The sequence below is a fragment of the Puma concolor genome, chromosome A2, assembly GCF_028749965.1.
Source record: "Puma concolor isolate L17-30 chromosome A2, mPumCon1.1.hap2, whole genome shotgun sequence".
Classification (NCBI taxonomy): Eukaryota; Metazoa; Chordata; class Mammalia; order Carnivora; family Felidae; genus Puma; species Puma concolor.
Window position 1 is genome coordinate 170,827,339 of NC_141668.1, and position 23,154 is coordinate 170,850,492.

Consider the following 23,154-nt stretch of genomic DNA (forward strand, 5'->3'; position numbering starts at 1 on the left):
AGCTTCAGCGGCCGGGCTGCGCCTTCGGTCACGCGACACGCCCGGCGCTCTGTGCACATGCGCCGCGGGATCCGCAGGACGAGCCGGGGACGTTTTCTGCCGGCCCGGGGCCTCGAAACCAAAAGCTGCCGGCGCAGAAGGTGACTCCTATCCGCGCATGCGCAAAGGTGGAAGCACAGCTTTGTGGGGGTCGTAGTCCGACAAGCCCGGACTCCATTTCCCGTGGTGCCCGGGGGGGGGGCAACTTCCGGCGCGGGTACGGGTCGGCGCACGCGGTCTCGGTTCGGTTGACTTTGCGGAGCCATGGAGGGTGGCTTCGGCTCGGACTTCGGGAGCTCCGGCGGCGGCAAACTGGACCCGGGGCTCATCATGGAGCAGGTGAAGGTGCAGATCGCCGTGGCTAACGCGCAGGAGCTGCTGCAGGTCCGGGGTCGGGCCGGGGCGGGCGCCGAGGGCAGTGGGGTCCACCGGGCGCGGGTGTCGCGGCTGAGTTCGCGTTGTCCCCACAGAGGATGACGGACAAGTGCTTCCGGAAGTGCATCGGGAAGCCGGGGGGCTCCCTGGACAATTCGGAGCAGGTGAGGCGCGTGGGGCCGCGTGGAGGCAAGTACGCGTGCGCGGATCAACGGGCGTCGCGGTGGGACGAGTGCGCGTGCGCGGCCCGCTGCCTGGGGTGGGGCGCCGGTCCGGCCGTTGCTGAGCCGAGCCGCGCCCCCTTCCCGCCCGCAGAAGTGTATCGCCATGTGCATGGACCGCTACATGGACGCCTGGAACACCGTGTCCCGCGCCTACAACTCGCGGCTACAGCGGGAGCGAGCCAACATGTGACCCCCCCCCCCCCCCCCCCGCGCCGCGTCCGGCCCCGCGGGCTCCCGGCAGGCCCCCACCCCAACCCCCTTTTCCGTTTCCATAAAGGCCCTTTGTGAAGCGGGGGCCCGCCTGTGCATCCTGCCTGCCCGTGGTTCCTGAGGACGAGACCGGTGCCGCCACACTGGGGTCGTCGCTCCCTCGGGTCGTGGGGGGCCCTCCTGGGACTTCCCAGATTGCAGGCGGCGCGGCCCCTGCGGGGTCCAGGCTCACCGTGCACCTGGGGCGGACAATCCGCCCTGGGACCTGGGGGCATAGTCAGGCCCCACCTGGCCGTGGGCACCTGAAGGTGGGGGCCAATAAGGGAGGTGCGGAGAGCACCCGATCGGTGTTCCCTGGAGGGGGTCTCTGCGGGAGGTGGCCCGGCGTGTTCCCGGGTCCCCTGACCGGCCTGCGCCTCTTTACCCTCTGTGCCCCTGGTTTCCAATGACCATGACCGGGAGCCGGTTGCTCACGCGAAAGGCAACTTGGAGAGGAGGCTTGGCCAGACCCCCCCCCCCCCACCCCCCCGCTCCGGCGCCAAAGACGGAGGGTAGTCCTGCCCCGGGGAGGCCTTGCTGCCCCTTCCCCGCACCTCCCATATCTGGGCCCCGGGTGAGCAGCAGCCGAACGGTCCCTGCTGTGATACGGAGGTGCTGAGCCAGCAGGCTAGGGACAAGGGGCTGTTTATTGGATCCAAATAAGCAGCAAACGTGCACCCGGTTACCCGCAGCCCCCTAGCCCCCCGCCCGCCCACCACCTAGACTCTCCTCCTCGGGCAGAGGGGCCAGCCGGTTCCTGGCGCCGTCACCTCTCGTCCCGGGCGTGTGCAGCCACGTGCTGGCGGTCACTCCTGGATGTTCTGCCCGATCCAGCCTCTGACGGCAGCCACCCGAGTATAGACCCCTGGGAAGTGGGGCCGCCCACAGCCGTACCCCCAGCTGGTGACCCCAGTTAGCACCCACCGGCCAGAGGGCTCCCTGCAGGCCAGGGGTCCCCCGGCGTCGCCCTGAGGGAAGGAGAGGAAAGGCCTTAAGAGCAGGCCACTACCTCCCCCATAGTAGCCCTTGGGCCCGGGTCCTTTTCCTCGTGAGCTTATTTTCTGGGAAAGGGGTTCTAGGTTAGGATGACCCGTTCATGCAGACATTCATGGACACTCGGTATTTCCCCCGGGCTGAATGGGGGCCTCACGCGGCAGTCACTGCCCAGCCCACGTCCCCATCCCGCCGGTCCCCATCCCGCCGGTGCCGGGCCGGGGAGGGGGGCGGGGGATGCCGAGGCGCCGAAACCGGCTCATAATGGATGCCCAATAAACGGTGGTCGAGTGAAAATTCCTCCAGGGTCAGAAAAGGTGCCCTGCTTGGTGGGCTTGAGAGGGCGGCGCCGGAGGGTCTTGCCGCGGTGACGACTTCGCCCCGCCACGCCCCCCTTGCCCTCTGCGTGTGGGACCTGGGTCCCGAGAAGCGCCCGCTTCCGCTGCAGAGTGCGCTCACCGAACAGCTGTCCACGCCGCCCTGCGGGAAGCCGGCGCACAGCATGCGACTGCTGATCTGCACCGGGTAGAAGCGGCGGCACGTCTGCTCGCTGAGGAGGCGCACGGCCGCCTTCTGCAGCTGCCGCGCCATCGAGCCTGCGGGAGAAACGGGAGCCGTGGGCCGAGGGCCCTCTCGCCGCGGCGGGGGGAGGGGGGGCGGCCGAGCCTACCTCCCTCGCGCACCGAGCCCCAGCCGGTGATGACGCAGCGCGCGCCGTCGGGGGGCCGCGGCGTGGGCTCGGGCAGGCAGATGGGCCGCACCAGGCGGCCGCGGCGCACGGGCCCCGCCAGCTCGAGCAGCGCCACGTCGTAGTCGAGCGTGTAGAGGTTGTAGAAGGGGTGTTTGTAGATGCGCGCCACCCGCTCCAGCTGCCCCTCGGCGCCACTCAGGAACGGCGTGCCCAGGAAGGCCGCCCACTGCTTGGGGTCCCCGTAGCTGCGGGGCGCGCGGGGACAGGCGTCGGCCCGAATCCCCGCGCCCCGGGCGCGCCCCCCCCCATCTGGAAATGGGGCTGTCGTCGCTTCCCCCTAGGACGGCGGGGAGGGTGCGGGGGTCCCGTGCCTGGAGTGAGTGCTACCGCGCACGGAGGTGACACCACAAGCGTATCCGTTCCCGTCAAGTATTAGGGCTCTGGCCCTGGGAGGCGCGCTGCGCGTTTCCCTGGAGGACAGGGCCCCTAGCCTGGTCCACCCTACGAGCGCCCTACCGGGAAGGGGACTCACCACTGGGTGGCCTTTGGGTCTGGTGCCAAGTGCCAGCGGGGCGGGCCAAGGTGGGAGTGTTCCATCGTTCCCCAGAGACTTCCGCCCCCCCCCCCCCCGCCCCGCCCCGCCCTGCCCGTGGCTGCAGACCTGGGCCCCTGGTGCCGGGAGAGGCCATGGCCGGGGTTCGGGGTGGGGGGGCTGCGGGGCTGGACGGGACCGCGGTGCCGCACGGCCAGGGGAGGGGCTGTATAGAGGAGGGGCCGGTCTGGGGCGGTGGGTGCCAGTGGCTGGGGAGGGCATTTGGGGCCAAAGCGTGGACAGGCGACGCGGTGAGTTTTCAGACAAGGCGCTCCAGTGAAGCGCACAGGCCAGGGGCGTTGGGGCGGCCGGACTCACACATCGAAGCAGTGCGCCGCCGACAGCAGCCACCTCTCGGCCACCAGGACGGCCCCGCAGCGGTGCTCCCGGCGCCGCAGCCACAGGCTCACCTGCCACGGCCACTCCCCGCGGGCCGCGGCGCTGCCGCCCACGATCCTGGTCATGGCTGCCACCGGTGCCAGGCCACAGTCTGCGGGGGAGTCGGGTGACAGATCGGTGGGTGAGCGCATCCCCGCCTGAGCGCGCAGGGTAGGAGGAGCCCACACTAGGTTGGGGGACCTGCCTCGGGAAACCTCCGCTGTCAGGAACACTGGGCCTGGTGGTTAGGCCTGTAAATGAGGCTTCTCTGAGCTTTTCTCAAATAGTATTTGAAATGCATTTTAGGTTTGCCTCCTACGTGGCTCAGGGCCAGCCCAGCAACTCTGCTCACCTCCCTCTCCTCACCAGGCGTCTCCCACTGCCCTAGTAGCCAAGTTCCTTGCTGCCCCGGGGCCTTTGCACACCCTAGGCTGCTGCCCAATAGGCCTCTTCCCTGTCCCAACAGCTCCTGCACTGCCCTGGATGCCCTCTCTGGGCATCTCCCCTTACTGGGGTTCTGTGTGACTCAGTATCCTTCCCTCAACACTTCCTCCAGGCTGTGACATGTATCACTCCCCCTCCCCCAGCACAAGATGCCCTCTCAGAACACTACTGCAGACAGAACAAACTGGTGGTTGTAAGGGGTGCTGCAGGAACCCTTACCACCCATAGGGGCACTCAGGGACCTGCCCTATCATTCCCACAAGGAATTTCCCGCCTCCGGAACAGTCCTCCTTCCCCAGCCCGCCTTTCCTGCCCTTCAGCCTCCTGTCCCAACCTCAGCTGGAAGGGGAGAACGGAGAGATGGGGGGCCACCTGCCCGGTTCCCTCTCAGCCCCACCCCCAACACGCCAACACCATGGGGATCTTGCCCAAGACCAGGAGGCCTGGGGAATCTGATGGAAACAGCTCCTCTCCTGGAAGTGCCCCCCCACGCTGAACAACGCGAGAATGTGTGCCATTCCAGGGGGCTTCCTCACCTCCACTGGAGGCCAAGTTAAGAACTTGGCTGTGACTATCAGAACAGTAAAAATCACCAGGGCGGGAGGCCAGACCCAGATAAAGCCGGCTACAGAGACAGTGTTGCTGCCAAGAACAAGCAGCGGCAGCTGTGAAGTATCCCTGAGTGTCCCTGCTGGAAGCTTCCCGGCACCCAGACCAGCAGAAACTGCCGTCAGGAACCAGAGCCACGTGAACAGAAGACCCCCTTTGGCCTGGGACCTTGGCCTCCTTTCCCGTCCAGGTGCATAACTTCTCAGCGGGTTCTGGACTGGATTCTCCGCATCCGTCTTAACTTTGTGTTGCCAGGGAAACGGGACCTGGGTCCCCCTGAAAGGGTCTAGACGACCCTTGCCCGGACCCCTGGCATGTGGCCGACTGGGCCCGCAGCCAACAGAGACTGCTTCTTTTCGATGCCATCCACCCCCTCTGTGCCCCCAGACCCTTCCTTGGTCTGGGAGCCGTGCAATGGTTCTGAAGGTGTGCGGGCTGCCTCGCTGCAGCGAGCCCCTAAACCTGGCTTTGTGGGCACAGGTCCGTGCCTGAGCGACCCAGGCTCGTCGGGCCACGTGTGCACACGTCCATATGTGTGCGAGGGAAAGGGAAGAGAATAGGGAAGAGAAGGCGACACATCCTTAAAGACAGTGACCATGAGCACTTTCCCCCAGCTCCTGTGTCCTGGGGTTAGACCAGACGCACACACCCCTGCCACCCCTGAACAGGACAGTGGGGATCCAGGGGGCCCAGGGAGGGACCCTGATGCAGGAGGGAAGCAGGGAAACCCCCCTGGGTCGCAGTCTCTATAGGGGAGTCGGTGAGGATGCTGGAGATGGGGACTTGGAACAGCCGGGAATTCTGGGAAACTCCCCAGGAGGAAGGGAAGTGGATGCAGCCGGCAGAGGCCCACGTGCTGAACCCCTGGGACTCTCGGTCCCTCCCTGCCGACCCGCTCCCCGCCTGAATGAAGCCAGACTCCGTCCCTCAGCATCTGGACACGAGCACAACGTTCACGTCTGCTGGGGGCAGGCGGGGGCGGCGTGCCCGGGGCCCTCCCCCATCCCCCCACCCCGCCTCCACCCTACTTGGTAGGGCCCCTCCTCTGTGGCAGCACTTCCTCTCTGAGTTTTGCGACCTACCACTCGTCCCTTGAAACTGACACGGTGGGGGGGGGGTTGGCAGGGCAGGAGTGGGATGGTTGCTAAGACAGGGGTCCCGCCGGCACACCCCGCGCCCCACAGAAGCCAGGCCTTGTCCTGCCCTTGGTTCCCCACGACGCTGCAGCCAGTATGAAGCTGGCTGCTCGTGATGGCGTTCTACTCTGGACCTGCCAACACACGTTCGTACCTTCTGATCACTGTTTAATAAAAAAACGCTTTAGTCACGCACGAAGGATCTCAAAGGCACGTTCTCCGTCAGTATCTCTCTGGGCCCGTTCTGCCAAGATGGGCTGAGCCAATTTAGCCAGGGGCCCCTGAGCGGGGCCTGCACAGTCCCCTTTTCACTCCTGCCTGCCAGGGACTGTGTGTGTGCGTCGCCAACGTCTGGTTCCCTGCCGCGCCACATGGCATCGCACGGCAGGCTCGGCCCAGGGCGGCCCAGAGGAGGGTTTCAAGCATGGACGACGGGTGCCTGGACGTCCGTGATGACCCTCCCGCCGGGCACTTCCCCACATGCCCTGGTGCCTCAGAAAAGTCTCCGTTTTGTAACAGGAGCAGACAGCGGCGCCTGGGTGGCCGTCAATTGAGCGTCCGCCTCTTGGTTTCAGCTCAAGTCGTGGTCTCAGGGTTGTGGATCGAGCCCCACGTTGGGCTCATGTTGGGCACAGCGCACAGCCTGCTTGGGATTCTCTCTCTGTCCCTCTCCTTTTGCCCCTCCCCAACCCGTGCACGCTCTCTCAAAATAAATAATAAATAAGCATTAAAAAAATAAAGGCGTGCCCGGGTGGCTCAGTTGGTTGAGTGTCCAGCTTTGGCTCAGGTCATGGTTTCATGGTTCATGAGTTCAAGCCCCGTGTCAGGCTCTGTGCTGACAGCTCAGAGCCTGGAGCCTGTTGCGGATTCTGTGTCTCCCTCTCTCTCTGTCCTGCTCTCTGTCTCAAAAATAAACAGTAAAAAAATTTTTTAATAAAAAATAGGGGCACCTGGGTGGCTCAGTAGGTTAAGCATCTGGCTTCAGCCAGGGTCATGGTCTTGTGGTTTGTGGGTTCAAGGCCGACATCAAGTTTTGCGCTGACAGTGCAAAGCCTGCTTGGGATTCTCTCTTCCTCTCTCTCTGCCCCTCCCCTACTTGGGCTCTCTCCCTAAGTGAATAAACAGACTTAAAAAAATTAAAAATGAGTAACTAAATAAATAACAAATAACACAGGAGCAGACAGGGGCTTGGGGCCAAGGCATCCGCCACTAGACAACATACATCTGGCCAACCAGTGCCCGTGTCCCTGGCTCTCAGGACTGGGGGGGGGGGGGGGGGTGCTGATCCAGTGTGACAGGTGTCCTTACAGGTGACGACATGAGGACACATACATGGGGACATGAGGACACGACATGAGGACACGGACAAGGGAGAGCACAGTGTCTACACAGACTTCTGACCTCCAGCCTGGGTGAGAACAAGCGTCTGTTGGTGAAGCCTGCCCCCACCCTCTGCGCACTGTGGCCCCTGTGACGTTAACAGCGTGAGCAGACCCACACGGGACCCCTGCCACCCGCACATCACTCCACTCGCCCCAGTACCTGGTGGCTGGAAGCCCACGGTGGTCTTCGGGGCGTCTGGGAGGGGTGTCTGTCCCCCAGCAGTGGCGCTTACGGTGGCTGCAGTCATGTTGGCGGGCTGGCTGGTTGCCCTGCTGGTGGCCGAGGGGGTGGCTGTGCTGGCCGGGACTCCCGGGACTGTGAAGGCCGCTGCCGTCCCAGAGGACTGCCTGGTGGCGGGGGTCCTCGCGGTGGGGAGGAGCCCGGAGGACATGGTGTCCAGGATCCAGCCCTTCAGCCTGGTGATTCGAGCGTACACGCCAGGTCTCTGGGCCTGAGCGCAGCCGACCCCCCAGCTCACAATCCCCGCCAGGTAAAACACACCAGGGGCCTCCTCGCAGGCCAGGGGTCCCCCGGAGTCGCCCTGAAAGGGAAGGAAGGAGAAGGTGAGCTACATCTGTTGTGGCCATCATTTCACACGGTGCGTGAGACCACACGCTGTCCACCCCCAGCACACACGATGATGCAGATCACTTATTCCTCAGAGACTTGGGGGGGCGGGTGGATGGGGAGGAAGTTGAAGAAAGTAAAGAGCTGGCTGTGACCCTGCAGCACCTTCCCTGCAGGGGCCACCGCCTGGCCCTCCAGCCTTCCCATGGGTGGCTGAGACCCATCAGTGGAGCAGGAGACACGGCACGGGGGCTCCGGAGACCTGGCTTCAGACCTTGCATGACCTTGATCAAGTCACTTCTCTCTGAACTTCAATTTTTCCTGCTTTTGTTCTTGAGATGTAAAAAAAACAAAAAAACAAAAACGCAGAAAACCCAATCTCTGCTTATTAGCCGCCAGCCTTTTTCCTATATGTTTCAAAAAAAATTACACCAGTAACATACTGCTCTTCCTTTAAAAAGAAAAAAAAAAACAAACTTTTTTTTTTAATTTATTTTTGAGAGAGGGAGAGAGAGCGGGAAAGGGGCAGAGGGAGAGACAGAATCCCCAGCAGGTTCCATGTAGTCTGCACAGAGCCGGCTGGACACGGGGCTCCAAGTCCTGGACTGTGAGATCATGACCCGAGCTGAAATCAAGAGTCAGAGGCTCAACGGACTGAGCCACCCAGGCGCCCCCATTTTGTTTTTTGTTTTAATTTTTTTCATGTTTGTTTATTTTTGAGAGAGAGAGAGAGAGAGAGCATGAACGGGGGAGGGTCAGAGAGAGAGGGAGACACAGAATCTGAAGCAGGCCCCAGGCTCTGAGCTGTCAGCACATTGCGTGACACAGAGCCCGAACCCACGAACCGTGAGATCATGACCTGAGCTGAAGTCGGACGCTTAACCGACAGAGCCACCCAGGCACCCCTTGCTTTTCTTCAAAAACTCAGAATGTTACAATAGAGCTTAGGCCACACAGCAGACTGCTTTTCCCAAAGGTGGCAGGAGACTGTCTCCCTCATCCCACATGTGCTCTTTGAACGCGGAGATCTTGGCACTCCTCCCATTGGGTGGTGGGGGTCTGCCTCTCCACATGACCCTGGGCGCAGCTCTGTGGCTGCCTTCGCCCCTAAACTTTGGGGACAGTGATGCCAGGTGACTTCCATCTTGCTGCCTTGAATCACCTGCTTTTGGGAGCCAGCCAGCACGTTTCGAGGTGGAAAGGAGCCCAGGCGGAGTCCACGTGGAGAGGCCACATGTAGGGTGTAGCTGAGACCCCAGCCAACAACCAGTATTGGATGTGCAAGTCGAAACCCCTTCAGAATCTCCTGGGACATCAGCCTTTGAGCCGTCCCACTGCAGGCCGCAGACGCCGCCATGTGGAGCACACAAGCCAGCCCCACTGGGCCCCACCGGAATTTCCAACCCACAAAATCTATGATTGGAAGAAATGGCTGCTTCACACCACCAAGCTTTGGAGAGTTTTGTTACACGGCAGTGGGGACTGACACAGCCCTGCCCCTGGTCCCGGGGCCCCATTTCCCCAAAAGTGAACATATTAGGAGCTTGGTGGGTCCCACTATGCTTTTACATTTATTAGTAATTTTAGAAAATATGTAGTGCTGTCTTTAAAATGTACATAAATATGTTACATGTAATATTTTACAACTTGCTTCATTCATTCAAGTCACAGCAGCCCTAGCAGACAGGTATTACTATGGCCCCGTTTTACAGACAAGAATCCGAGGCCCAGAGAGGTTGAGTAATGTGCCTGGAGTCATGGAGCTTGTGGGAAGAGGAGCCAGGATTTGAACCCACAAGTGCACTTCCCAGAAGCTGCCCTAGAGGTTCCCACTGCAAGTTATTTGCCACATTTCCCTCAACTGCGGCCTGTGAGTGTACATTTATGTTGTAGCCGATATTTTCTTTTTTTTTTTTTTAATTTTTTTTTTTCCAACGTGTATTTATTTTTGGGACAGAGAGAGACAGAGCATAAACGGGGGAGGGGCAGAGAGAGAGGGAGACACAGAATCGGAAACAGGCTCCAGGGCTCCGAGCCATCAGCCCAGAGCCCGACGCGGGGCTCGAACCCACGGACCGCGAGATCGTGATCTGAGCTGAAGTCGGACGCTCAACCGACTGAGCCACCCAGGCGCCCCAACAGCAGCCACCGATATCTTCAACCTGGCGGACGTGAGCAATACCTCTGAGTGTTACTACTGAAGTCCACCCTCTGGGGCCCTGGCCCTCTCTGCTGGGACGAGCAGGCGGAATCCGTCCCTGCTGAGCTCTTACCAAAGTGCAGGTTCAGGAGCCCCATCGATGAGTCTCGTTCCCAGTCACTAAGCTTCGGGCTGGTTGTTGACACAGAAGTAGGAGCCATCGCCGCTTCCTATTTTGTTGTTCCCGGCGGTACACACATTCCTGAGTCTTCTTTACCAGGACTATCCTGCCTGGTCAGGTACCATTACTTTGCTCTCCTGCGTGAATTTAAAACCAGCCTGCCAAGTCATATGGTGAAATGCTACTGGAATTTTGCCTGGAATTGCAGTGATTTATACGAAAAAATGGAGACAAACAGAGCTTCATAATATTGTCTTACCGTCCGTGAACATGGTATGTTTCTCAGACCTTTTTGTTTCCTTCAGAGTTTAGTGACATCCTCCACGAAAACCTTAACATCTGGAGTTCACTGCCAGACACCACACAGATTTTGCTCCGTCAGTGGGATCCCTTTCTCCCGGATGCTGATTTTTGCTGGGAAAAGAAACGTCCTGGACTTTGTATGACCTGGTATCAAGCCAGACGTGCTGGACTCTTCTGAATCTTCGTAGTTTCTTACTTGGCTCTGTGTGTTTTTACTTTTTTGGTAGACAGTCATGTTACTGCACATTACATTTTTGTCCACTTTACACATCCCTTTCCTTTTTTCTTGACTCCCCGCATTAATCCAGATGTCCTTGGTGACGGCAGGCAGCCTGGCGTGTGAACGGAAGGCTCTGTTTCACCATCAACATGATGTCGGCTGTAGGTTTCTGTTGTCTTTCACAGGATGGGAATTTCTTAAAATCGTAATTACGAACGGTTGTTAAAAAGTATCGGATGCCTTTTTCTGTGGTGTTGGAGAAGACGCCCTTCTTCCCTTTTGGTCCACTAATGTGATGAGTGGTGTTACTGGGTTCTCCTGTGTCAGACTAGATTTTATGAGATAAACTCACTATGGTTGTGATTTATTTTCCTTTTAACACATTATTAGATTTAGTCTAATATTTTATTAAGGGTTTTGCATCGATATTTCTTCAACATTTAAAAAAATTTTTTTTTGAGAAAGACAGACGTGGTAGGAAGAGGAGGAGAGGGGGAGAGGGAGGGAGGGGGAGGGAGAGACAGCGGGGGGGGGGGGGGGGGGGGACACGGAATCCCAATCAGGCTCTGTGCTGTCAGTGCAAAGTCTGACATGGGGCTTGATCTTGCAAACTGTGAGATCATGACCTGAGCCAAAACCGAATCAGATGCTTAACCAACTGAGCCACCCAGGCGCCCCACATCAGTGTTTCCAAGACTATACATTTCCCCACTTGTGTATTTCTTTGGCCTTCACGGCATGGTTCTGGAGCCAGGTTTCCCCTAAGCTGGATCACACACACCTCAGGTGCTCACTGGCTACCCTGCGACACAGAGCAGTCACATGTGCCATAACTTGTGATTAGCTTTTTCTCCTGTGAATACATGCTGCACATTTTCAAGTTAGTGTCTGTATTTTTATGCACACCCACCTCATCTTCTGCTTGGAAATATGACAATTTCTCTAAACCACACATTTACAGGCATTCGGGTTCTCTTGAGGGTTCCCCTGCTCGCTGTGACGCACTGGAAACTGTTTCCCTTCCGTCTGCGAACACGTCAGGCGGCCCCCTGGATGCTCACCTGGCAGGAGTCCACTTTGCCCTCCAGGAAGCCGGCGCAGAGCATCCTGTCCGTGAGGGAGGAGTTGTAGAGTGCGCTGCACGCCTTCTGGTCTATGATGCCCACAGACGCTCTCTGCAGAATGTCAGGCTTGGTGGCTGCCAAGGAGAGGAGGCCCCACACAAGCTCACTCACAGAGCGATCCCTCTTCCACGTCGGCTACGCTGTGGCAGCACCCACCCGGGGAGGGGAGTCCCTGCCCTATGGATAAAGAACCACAGCCCCTCGGGGCCGCAGGGATCCATGCGGTCGTGTAGTGATAAGGGGGCGGACCCCGTGCTCCTACTCAGCACCCTAGGCTCTCACCAACATTCCCAGGCAGATTCCCTAGCGCCTTGGGTGACCTGCAGGGAGGACAAAAGCAGCACTAACTCTTGGGGGTCCCTGAAGGGTACAGCACAAGGGTCTCGAGCTTTTCTACCAAGGGCCACAGAGCACATAATCATGGCTTTACGGGCCAGACAGTCTCTGTTGGAACGACTGAGCTCTGCCCCTGTAGCAGGAAAGCCCCCAGAGACCGTCTGTAAACCAGCGGATGGGCTGGGTGCCGATAAACCTTTATTGAAGCAGCCACACTGCCCGTGCGCCAGAGCCTGCGACCCTGGGGGGAGCGGAGGGGAGAGGGGTTTGCAGGTGTGGGACCGGAGAGCCTGGTGGGGAGCTCACCGTTTCCCTCCTGTGTGTTACCCCAGCCGGAGATCATGCACTTCCGGCCCACGGGGAACTTCTGGATAGCCAGGGGCAGGCAGACAGGCTGGATGTACTTGTTGAAACCCAGGGGCCCGGCCAGCTCCAGCACGGCCACATCGAAGTCCAGGATGCCGGGGTTGTACTGGGGGTGCAGCACTGCGCGCTTGAGCCCCATCTTCACTGGGTTTCCGCCGACGCCCGTGAGGGACGCGGTGCCCAGGTGGGCCCGCACCAGCTCCACCTTCGTGCTGCCGACAAGGGGCCGCTCAGACACCCCGCTGCCCCCCAGGACGCCAGGCACGGCTGTGGGGCCCGGGCTCTGGGGAGGGGCGCCGGGAGGACGGAGGGGCCACATGGCTGTTGCCCAAAAGTGGTCCCAGGCCGGGGGCCTGTGGACAAGGCAGGGAGCCCCTGCGGGCTCATCTCCTCCGGCCAGAACACAAGGGGCCCCTGGTGCCCTGTGACTGACAGACTAACCATGGGGCGGAGGCGAAGATGCCCCCACTTGTCCCCCAGAGACCAGCCCAGCAGAATCCTCCCCCCAGGAGCTGCAGCCCAGGTGGGGCCCTTGAGCACCCCCCCCCCGCCGCCCTCTGCAGAACCCTCACTTCTCCCGCCTGTTCCCTCTCGGTTTGCAGCTGGACAGAACCAGTTCTTGAGCCGAGGGGAAGGGCTGCCTCTGTGCGGCAGGATTCGTGCTCACGAGAGGAGGGGGCAGGGCACCGGGTGACAGAGGGGGACAGGGGTGGCTGCGCAGACCCAGGGGCCGGGGTGGGTCTTACTGGTTGAAGCAGTGGGCGGCCGACAGCAGCCAGCGGTCCCCCACCACGGTGGCGCCACAGAAGTGCCGGGAACCTTCCTTCAGGCTGACCTGCCAGGGCACTTCCCCGGACACGGCTCCCAGCCCGCCCACGATCCGAGTGGGCTTCTCCATGGCGGGCCTGGCCCCGCACTCTGTGGGGAACAAGAGAGAAGGGCCCAGACGGCATGCATCCCCTTCCCGCAGAGAGCTGCCGGGAGCCAGCACCCATCCGCCCAGTCCCGCAGGGGCGCACGCCTACCCTACCTGCGCCTGCACCCCTAGAAACTACCTTGTGGCTTAGAGGCGGTGACTGAGTCGGGAGGCGCGGCGCTGAGGCCCAGAGTGGGCCTGGCGGGGCTCTCAGGACTGGTGGGCCGGGCAGTGCTGGCGGTGGTGGAGGCGGGAGCCGCCGTGGGGGCCAGAGGCCGGCCTGCCGTGGCGATGGCCTCCAGGATCCAGTCACGCAGCCTGGTCACTCGGGCATAGACGCCGGGGCGTCGGGCTTCCGCACAACCTATTCCCCAGCTCACGATGCCGGCCAGGAAGAACCTGCCAGAGGGCTCCTCGCAGACTAGGGGGCCTCCCGAGTCGCCCTGGGAGACAGAGGCACGCCTTTGGGAGGGTCGGGGGCCCTGGCCGCAGCCAGTCCAGATCCCAGAGCCGCAGAGTCAGAGGAGTCCCCCCTCCCCACGGGCTCCTGGAGCCAAGGTGGCTGGCAAGCCTCCGTCTGCTCTTTGTAAACACACAGCAGGACAGCTGGACAGCCGGGCCGTGGGGTCTCCAAGACCTCGCTCGGTTCAGCCTCTGGCAGTTCAAAACCCAGCCCAAATAAACATCCCCTCCTCTCCTCGTCCGCGGGATCTCTGATGATGTTGCCACTTGCTAAGGCGGCCAGTGTGGCTGCCCCCGTGTCTCACTGGCAGTGAAGGGCCTGATCCGCCCTCACACATCCTGTCTGCTCACCCTTTCCCTTCCCACTCCCAGCTCGCCTGGACTCTCACGTTCCCAAGCACACGCCCTCTGCCACCATTTCCCCACCTTTTCCACAGGCCCCGGTTTTGCTGTGGCACCGAGTGCAGGCAGCAGTCCCCCCCCCCCCCCCCCCCCCCCAGCCAGTGGGCTTGAGAAATGAGACCAAAGGCATAAAGGAAAAAGGAGATCCGGAGCCGTGCCAGAGGTCAAGCAGGGAAGTCTTGGTGGCAGACTGGAAACTGAGCACCCCCTCTTCCAGGGCGGAAACCTGGGGGCCTCGGGCAGGTGGGGCGGGGCCTGGGCCCTCGGGACTCGTCCCCAGGCCCCGGGGGCTGCGGGGCTCACCTGGCAGGAATCCACCTTCCCATCCAGGTAGCCGGCACACAGCATCCTGTCGGTGAGCGAGTGGCCGTACAGGCTGGCACACAGGCCCTGGTCCAGCAGCTCCACTGTGGCTTTCTGCAGCGTTTCTGGCTTGACCACTGCCCAGGACAGAGAGACAGCAGCAGGATGAGCGCTTCGGGGCCCCGGGCAGCCACCCCGAGGCCGGAGGCTGCAGGCCGTCTCTGCTCTGGCCCTCGGCTTCCCCAGCGGGAAGGGGATCCGCGGCAGCAGCCAGCTCGGAAACCGGCAGAGCACACACTCCACAAATGCCCGCCAGCAACCTCCGTGGCCCAGGCGGCGAAGAGGCATCAAAGTGAACACCCAAGACTGGGCTCCTTCCTCACCTCACTCCTAAAACCTGCTCTGCCCTGAGCCTCCCCGTACCTGCCTCTGCTATCATTCTTGTCCTACTCTGCGGACAAGCCCTTTTCTCGGGCTGCAGCCAGTGCCTTCTTTGCTACAGACTATGTTGCCCTCTCCCCAGATCCTGCAGGGTGATGCCCTCCCCCCATCCCGGCTCAAATTAAAAGTCCAAGTCTGGACCACCGACCCCAGAGCCTTTGTGCATGCTGTCCCAGCTGCCTAGAGCGCTGTCTGTCCCTACACAATCTGCCTGCCTTCCCCCCTCACCCCCATTCTCAAGAAGCCCCTCCCGACCACCCTATTAAAGCTTGCAGCCCCCATCTCCACCCAACCTTAGTCTCCAATGCACTCATCGCCACCTGTCGTCTTCGCCACCTACTTCCTTCCAGGGCTGTGCTGTCCAGTCTGGCAGCCACTGGCTACATGTGGCTATTTAAATGTAGATTTAAACGCGTAAGATGCAATAAAACGTAAAAACTCGGTTTCCCAGGCACACGGCCACGGCCAGCTTGCAGGGGGCTGCTGGCTCCTACAGCGGGTGACACAAACATAAAGCACAGCCCCCACCCCCCAAGGGAAGCGCTCTTGGATACTGCCGGTCTGGCCTGGGAGCCCCACGTGGCGAGGCTCACTGCTCTGCTCCCTGCCCTCGGACCTGTGGTCAGTGAACGAGGGAGGCTGAAAGGAAACGTTTGTGGCCTGGGCTTAATTATCTTTATATTCCCTCCTAATTAGGTCCGTATGGAAAATACCTTTCCTTTTCAGAAGGTGTAAAAATCACACATTTTTCTTTTCTTTCGTATCAGGCAGGCACAGACCTGAGAAAACCCCAAATCACAGGCCATGGGCCCTGCACCTGAAGCCTGCTGCGGTGGACGCCCAGACCCTTTCGACAGGGCAAAGCTGCCCCTCAGCTTGGGGGGCCCTAGGGCACCCCCCACTTCCATGCACAGCCACTGAGCCAGCCTGGGCAGTTTGCTCTAGAATGTTCTAGACTAGCGTCATCCAATAGGACTTCCCGCAATGATGGGACTTCTCGCTGCAGGACAAGCCCCTGTCCGAATACTTTATCTCATCCACTGGGTCAGAGCTGAGGCGTCACTTTCACGGTCCTTCCCTGAAGCCATCCCCACCCCAAATCCTTTTCCCTGAAACATCCTGTGGGCTTCCTTCCAGCACCTTCTGTCAGATTACAGTGGAGTCTCACCCCTCCTCCGAGACAGTCCTGTTCTGTAAAGTCGCCACAAACCCTGACTTATCGCTTCTGCAGCGTGGCTTGTGGGGGGCAGAGGGCAGGTTCCTAGGAGCCTCTGCTCTCAAGGTTCGTAAGGGATCAGCACGTAACTTACGGTGTGTGTGCCTCTGAGCACGCGCACTTCGCTGAGTTTACGCTCTGGAACCCACCGCGGAAAGCAGCTTACTAGACACCCCGGCCTGTCTGCACCTAGAGACGCCAGCCGCCACTCTGCACCAGGGGCCATTTTAACAATCACCCACAAAGAGCACAAAAACGCACAAAACGTGCCAGTGAATACGCCACGGAAAGGACGCCGGTTTCTGGCCTGAGCTGAAACAGCAGGGCACATTCGCAAATGGCACAGAACTGCCCAGAGTACCCTCTGGGGCGGCAGGCACCGCAGGCGCGGAGCGCCAGGACCCCCGGCCGTGGGAGGAGGCAGGGGCGGAGCGACTTACGGAAGTCCTCCTTGAGGTAGCCCCAGCCGGAGATGAGGCACTTCCTCCGCGGCGGGAAGATGTGCGTGGCGGCAGGCAGGCACACGGGCTGGACGTGCCTGCCGAAGGCCAGCGGGCCGTCCAGCTCCAGCACCGCCACGTCGAAGTCGGCCGTGTCCGGGTTGTACAGGGGGTGCGGGGTGATGCGGGCCACGCGCACCCGCACCGTGCTGGCCTCTGCGCCACTGAGGTGGGTCGTGCCTGCGTAGGCCACCCACTCCGCCGGGTCTTGGAATCTGCGGGGCACAGAAGCCACAGCTCCAGGGCCCACCCAGCACAGACGGGCAGCAGGGGCGGCGAGGGAGGCACCCGCCCTGGGAGCGGTGCGCCCCGAAACTCAGTCATCACGCGACTTTGTCGAAAATGGAAATGGATGCACACGAACCCATTCCACGCCAATTTTCAACATTTGAAACAAAGACAGATCTGGGTGCAGAATGCTGGGGTGGGGGCCAAAGCCCACAGGCCTTGGGATAAACCGTGTCTTCGCGCCATACCGCAGAACGTCCAAATGAATGCCGAACCCACGACAAAGTGCGGACGTTTTACATAAACACAGGATCCGGCTGCCCCAGCCCCACTCACCGCCCAGCCTTCCCAGAGCCCCGGCCCGTCAGATCTGGTCTGAATTTCCCAACTGGACATTCTGTTCATCGTGGATTTTGTTTTTTGCGTTTTTATTTTTTTGCAACATGACATGAAAATATCACTTGTCATAATGACTGTTCTGGGCAGCACGTGACACTTTGCCCCCACCCTCCAAAAGTGCCTCGTTCTCCTCACCCTACTCCTGGCCTTGTAGTGGATGTTCCTCCTGGGCCCCGTACAGGGTCAACGGACGGAACACTACGCTTCCCAGCAGAAGCAGGGGACAAGGCCGGGTTCTGTCTCCCAAAGCCCTCCCTCCCCTCCCCCACCCTCTCTCCGTACCTCTGCAGAATCATTCTGCTAAGTTCAAGATCAAAACTCTTACTGCCTTAAATAAGTTTTACCAGAAGGAAGTTTTACCATGTTACCAGAATAAGAAAGAAAACACAAAGGCAGCTCTAATGGACCCTTGGGACAAGCGGGGAGATCGGATGTGGACAGGGCGCCGGATGCCAGCGTGTGGCGGTGGGTCACGATACTGTGGGCGCGGGCGACAGTGTTCCTTGTTTGTATAGACATGTGCAGCAGAGTCAGGGGGATGCATCACGGTCAGAGGGGAGAATATCAAATGGTTTGGCACGAAAAGACGCAGAGCCGCGTGTGTGTAGGTAAAGACACGGCAGGAGCGATGGCTAATACGGGAAAATGCCAACGCGTGCTAAAATCAGGTAAGAGTGCACAAATGTCTGCCGTGCCGTTTTTTTGTCTTTTCTATCTGCATAACTACTGCTGTAATAAAATATGGGAGAACAAAACTGAATGGAAAAATTGCCACCTACTGTCCTGAGCTGTGACTGGTTCTGGCATCCGTCCCCAGGCTGGCTGGCAGCTGAGGCAGACAGCAGGCTGCACGCGGGGCCCGGCGGCAAGCCAAGGGCTGTAAAGTACTGAACCATCTGTCCAGACTGCCCTGCCCTCTCCCTCAGGTCTCCAAAGACTGCAGCAACCAAACAGCAATGCCTGGCACAGAGGCTTCTAGAACCTTCTCCCACTTTTGACCAGCTCCGTTCTGCCTGGCCACTCTGGTTTGTTAAAGATTCTGACCATCCTCAACAACAAGCAACGACCTGGTTCAACAACAGGCAAAGAGTCCAAACACATTTCTCTAAAGAAGACATACAAGTGGGCCACAAGCACAGTCAGGCAGCACGGGACAGCCGCCGCGGTGGCTCAGATCAAAACAGCAGATGACGACAAGTGCTGGGGAGCACGTGGACACACCGGAGCCTTCTGCGTGGCTGGCGGGGATGGAAAATGGTGCGGCCCCCGGGGATAACCATATGGTGGTTCCTCAAAAAGTTTAAACACAGAATTACCAGGTGACCCAGCAATCCCACTCACGTGTCTATACTCAGAGGCACTGGAAACAGGTCCCAGTTCACAACCACCAAGAGCTGATGAAAGCACTCGAGTGTCCCTCCATGGATGAAGGACAAACACAATGTGGTCCATCCACACGTTAGGGTATCATCCAGCCTCAGGAAGGAAGGACGTCCTGCCACCCGCCACCACGTGGACGGACCCAGAGGATACCATGCACAGTGACAGAAGCCAGACACAGAAGGACACGTCCTGCATGACCCCACTCACAGGGGGTCCCTAGAGGAGTCCCGTCCACAGAGACAGAGAGCAGATGGTGGGAGCCAGGGGAGGGGCAGGGACAGGGAGTCAGTGCTTCATGGGGACAGAATGTCAGCTTGGGGACATGGAAAGTTCTGGAGATGAGTGGTGGGGGCAGCTGCACAGCAGTGTGAACAGCAATGCTACTGAATTGTGATGGTTAAGGTGGTAAATTTATGTAGTGTATATTTTACCACAACTTAAAAAATAAGAACACATTCAGATTCAACAACACAAAAGAAAAAGAAGGGAGGGGAGGGACAAGAGAGCTCCACGGGGCTCTAAGGACCCCAGGAAAGGCGGTGCTCCGGGAGTGGGGCAGAACGCAGGACCAAGGGTGCAGGGCTCACCCGCTGAAGCAGTGGGCCGCGGACACCAGCCACCTGGCCCCGATGACAGCAGCCCCACAGAAGTGTTCCTTGTTTTCTCGAAGGCTGACTTGCCACGGGAACTCTCCCGGGGACGCTTCCACGCCACCCACGATCCGGCCGGCTGTCTTCCAGCCGGGCTGTAGACCACAGTCTGCAAGACAGAGGTCACCAACCAGGGCCCTCAGAAGGCAGGGCCGTGACTATGCTCCCACCACGTCTGTGCAGAATCACTCATCCCTGCCACCCTCTCGTTCAAAGACATGCTCTAGGTCCCTCGCACTTGGCTTTGCCGACTCCTTTGGGGTCCCCCTCGCCCTTGTGTGCCCCACCTCCAGCTGCCCAACAGGTCAAACACCCAAGGCTGCATGCACCAGGCAGTGGCAGAGAATGTCTCTGCCGGGACCCTTCCTCTGCCTCAGGCACAGGTGGCCTTCAAGCAACCTTCACTTCTCCACATTACACCTGTCACGGAGCTCATGGCCAAGGGCGAGATCCAGGTGGGAACTCCACACTTTCGACTTGATTCGTGGGTGTGCTGACTCATAAAGCAAAGGGTCGACCCCTTGCTTCCTCACGTCTCTAGCTGCCCAGAGGGCACTTTCTTCCTTTTCTTCCCCACACAGGCCCCTCCTTCTGGGTCTCCACTTCAGCTCATGTTGTCATGCAGCAAACAGTGAACTGAGAAGAGCTGTCCAAACACTGCACATCTCAGAGAAAGTACTGTTGCCCTTGGCCACCTCCTGGGAAGAAACCTCTAAGCTCTTGGACTGTTGCTTGACAGCAGCTTGACCTTGACCTACCTGGGGACTTGGGTCACCCAGAAAGTTCATGGTGACTTTGGGCCACGTGGTATCACCTTGACCTCTTGAGGGGCTGGAAACTCAGTGTTTTGGGCTGAGCTGGGTCCCCCAAAAAGATGAAGTTTTAACCCCCAGTACTTGTGAGTGTGATTTATTTGGAAATAGGGTCTTCAGAGATGATCAAATTAAGATGAAGTCATTAGTGACGGCCCTGAATCCAATGACTGGTGTCTTCTTAAAAAGGGGAAATTTGGACAAAGGCACGCACACAGGGAGAATGCCATGTGGACGTGATGGCAGAGATCTGGTGACACTTCCATAAGCCAAGAAATGCTAGACATCCATCAAGCCCCAGAAGCCAGGAGAGAACCATGAAACAGATTCTCCATCACCAGCTCAGAAGAAACCAAACCTCCTGCTACCTTGACCTCGGCTTCCAGCCTCCAGATTGTGACAGGGACCGTCCCTGTTGTCCAGGCCACCTTGTTTCGGCAGCCCTGGGACTCTCACACCTCAAGTGAGCTGTGCCAGTGCTACCTGCCTGTGTGACCCGGGACACCAAGGCTCAGCGAGTTTCCCTGGCTGGAAACACTTTGTATGTGTTCATGTGCTGCTGCTGCGACTTTCAGTCCAGCGCCATCCCGTGACCGCTCTGGGCAGTGGGGAGCCTGCCCACCGCCGGTCTCACCCACTCTGTGCTCGGTGCACCTCTTCCTTTCGTGACCTTTTCACTGGGAGAAGCTGTAACCTTGCATAGGAGGACACCTTTCTGAGTTCTGCGAGTCACAGACCCCGAGGTGGGGGGGTCACAGCCGCCAATTTCAATTGGCCTCCACAGATCATCCAGGTCCAGGTGCCACACGCTACCAATGTTTCCTCCACCGTAGACTTTGCAAGTTTCAAAGTTCTTATGCATCCATCTTTTCATGGGATGCCATGTTTCAGCTTATTTGGTCCACTTTTATGTCCAGTGAGGTTTTATAATTTTATAGAACTCTACAGGCTTGACGTGCTCATTTTTTGTTGCTACTGATCACATGCGGGATTTTTTGCATTTTATCTTCTAACCGTTGTTAGTTGCATAAAGCAAAGGAATAGCTTTTTTATGTGTTTATGTTTCTCGTACTCTCCCCTCCATGTCAAACTTTCTCATTTTCTAATCCCGGGCTAGTCAATTTATTGATTCATTTATATAGTCGATCACATCCACTGTGAATTATGGTTTTCCCTCTTCCTTTCCACACTTCAACTGCTGCTCTTACCCTATTGCATGGGCTAACATTGCTAGAAAACGTTGGCTCCTCTTACGGCACTTCCACCGCGAGATTCCCTTGCTCGAATCCCACTGCATATAGGACAGAGCGCCAGTTCCTGGCACTCGAGGCTTATCACGCTTCGGCAGGGACCCATCTCACAGGCGTCCCCTCCCTTCCTCTGCCCAGCTCCAGCGATGCCAAGCCCAGGTGGTGTGTATAATGTGTGCAGCGGGCCAGACAGCAGAGCCAGCAGCTGACCGTGGAGAGGGGGATACCAGATACCAGCCAGACAGGGGACTGACCACAGTGGGCCTCATCAGATCCGTCGGAGCAGTCCACTCTGTCGTCACACTCCGGGTTCACTTTGGTCACACACTGGCCGTTGCGGCAGGAAAAGGTGTTCCCTGGGCAGTGACCTGTGGGCAGAGAAGAACCAAGTTCCTGACCCCACTCTGTATCTCCCGGCTGCAGCAAGATTCCGCTCGCTACTCAGAGCCTTCAGGGCATGGAAAACATCTTTTTTGCTTCCTTGGCCCTAAATGTTTCTGAAGCAATTTTCTCAGAACCAGTACGGAGACACAACACGAGAATGTCAGTCAGCGCACAGGCCAGGACAATGTAACAGAAGTACAGGCACACCATGTGTGCTTCCGCATTTTTGAGCGCCCACGTATTTTTAAGTAAGACACAGGTGAAACTGAACTTTTCGGGGCACCTGGGTGGCTCAGTCGGTTAAGCATTAGACTTTGGCTCAGGTCATGATCTCACGGTTCGTGGGTTTAAGCCCCAGGTCGGGCTCTGTACTGACAGCTCAGCCTGGAGCCTGCTTCTGATTCTGTGTCTCTCTCTTTCTTTGCCCCTCCCCTGCTCACACTTTGTCTTTTTCTCTCTCAGAAATAAATAAAACATTAACGAAAGTATTTAAAAAAAGAAGTCGAACTTTTTAAGTTGTAGTAAGACACACATAACGTGAAGTTTACCATGTTAACCATTTTAAGTGTTCGGCACACACGTGGGGCCCAACCGTTCTCTGCGAGGGCATCCTGGGCACTGTGGGGGCTGAACAGCACTCCTGGCCCCACCCCCTCCAGGCCAGGAGCCCCGCTCTTTACTACCAGATGTCCCTGGATACCACCCAGCACCCCTCGGGGCCAGGATCGCCCCTACTTGAGGACCCCATGTGGTGCTCATTCTTTTATCTTTTTTTCCAAACTGTTTGTGTTTTGTCTTTTAACAGCAGATCCCTACCACTTTTCCAAAAAAACCCACCAGTAATGTTTTCTCTTACTCGTATTTGGACACGTGCGCTTCAGCGTCTCATCTTTCCATCTCTTGCCCACACAGGACTGTAAGTCCGTGCCTCCTGGCCCCCAGGGGAGGCTGGTGTGCAGAACTAGCCTTCACTGCATTGGAGGGAGCCCTCTGTGTCTGAAGTCTTGGGGAACCTCTCCAGGTGACTCTCTGGAAACTGCAGAGGGCAGGGAGCTCCGCGGGAGAGGGGAAGACATACCTGATTTTAAATCTCTTTCTGTCCACGGCGCTTTCTGGCTTCCTGCAGTGAAATGGACAAGACACGCAAGCTCATCCAGTGAGTTCTGTAGTTTTTTGAAAACATCGGATTGCAAGGCAGCTGCACGGTCTATCATGGGAGCCACTTAAATTCTAACTTAAATCAGTTAAGATGAAACCCAACGAATCATTCTGTTGCTTGGTCTCACTGGCTGCATGACAAGCACTCAAGGGCCACACAGGCCTAGTGGCCACCATAGTGGACTGTGCAGGCACAAGACCGAGGAGAGTTCAAGTCACACTGACGCCGAGGTTACTGAGACTCAACCAGCATGTCAGCATTGGTGGGCAAAGGGCATAAATGTCCAGTAGGACAAGGTC

General features: G+C 58.7%; 2 protein-coding genes and 1 long non-coding RNA gene across 5 annotated transcripts in view; 2 read left to right on the forward strand and 1 right to left on the reverse strand.

Annotated features, from left to right (window-relative positions):
- The first annotated feature begins 228 nt into the window (after positions 1–228).
- Positions 229–5,441, forward strand: TIMM13 (translocase of inner mitochondrial membrane 13). Of its 2 annotated transcripts, none has more exons than XM_086699646.1 (3): positions 229–423; positions 510–578; positions 4,306–5,441. In XM_086699646.1, the coding sequence occupies exons 1-3, from the start codon at positions 304–306 to the stop codon at positions 4,540–4,542; spliced, it is 426 nt and encodes a 141-aa protein (XP_086555772.1). In that variant the 5' UTR covers positions 229–303; the 3' UTR covers positions 4,543–5,441. The 2 variants fall into 2 exon arrangements, with proteins under 2 accessions (XP_086555772.1, XP_086555773.1); XM_086699647.1 differs by lacking the exon at positions 4,306–5,441 and adding an exon at positions 730–946 and having other exon boundaries at positions 239–423.
- Positions 1,517–23,154, reverse strand: part of TMPRSS9 (transmembrane serine protease 9) — a 50,491-nt gene continuing 28,853 nt past the window's right edge. The window contains exons 6-19 of one of the 2 annotated variants that reach the window (XM_086699616.1): positions 22,775–22,812; positions 21,567–21,680; positions 19,188–19,359; positions 16,531–16,805; positions 14,434–14,570; positions 13,406–13,709; positions 13,097–13,268; positions 12,291–12,562; positions 11,586–11,722; positions 7,273–7,654; positions 3,482–3,653; positions 2,551–2,816; positions 2,340–2,476; positions 1,517–1,855 (exon numbers count right to left, since the gene is read on the reverse strand). In XM_086699616.1, coding sequence (XP_086555742.1) covers positions 1,694–1,855; positions 2,340–2,476; positions 2,551–2,816; positions 3,482–3,653; positions 7,273–7,654; positions 11,586–11,722; positions 12,291–12,562; positions 13,097–13,268; positions 13,406–13,709; positions 14,434–14,570; positions 16,531–16,805; positions 19,188–19,359; positions 21,567–21,680; positions 22,775–22,812 — 2,740 coding nt within the window. In that variant the 3' untranslated portion in view covers positions 1,517–1,693. The other variant, XM_086699615.1, reaches the window with a different exon arrangement.
- Positions 5,473–8,044, forward strand: LOC147583908 (uncharacterized). The gene is made up of 2 exons (XR_015248606.1): positions 5,473–7,142; positions 7,857–8,044. It is a non-coding gene; the product is annotated as an uncharacterized LOC147583908 (long non-coding RNA).

Coding starts and splice junctions, on each gene's coding strand:
- TIMM13 (XM_086699646.1), top strand. CDS start 304: ATGGAGGGTGGCTTCGGCTCGGACTTCGGGAGCTCCGGCGGCGGCAAA. Junction 424..509: donor ACGCGCAGGAGCTGCTGCAG/GTCCGGGGTCGG, acceptor TTGTCCCCACAG/AGGATGACGGACAAGTGCTT. Junction 579..4,305: donor CCCTGGACAATTCGGAGCAG/GTGAGGCGCGTG, acceptor CCTGCCCTTCAG/CCTCCTGTCCCAACCTCAGC.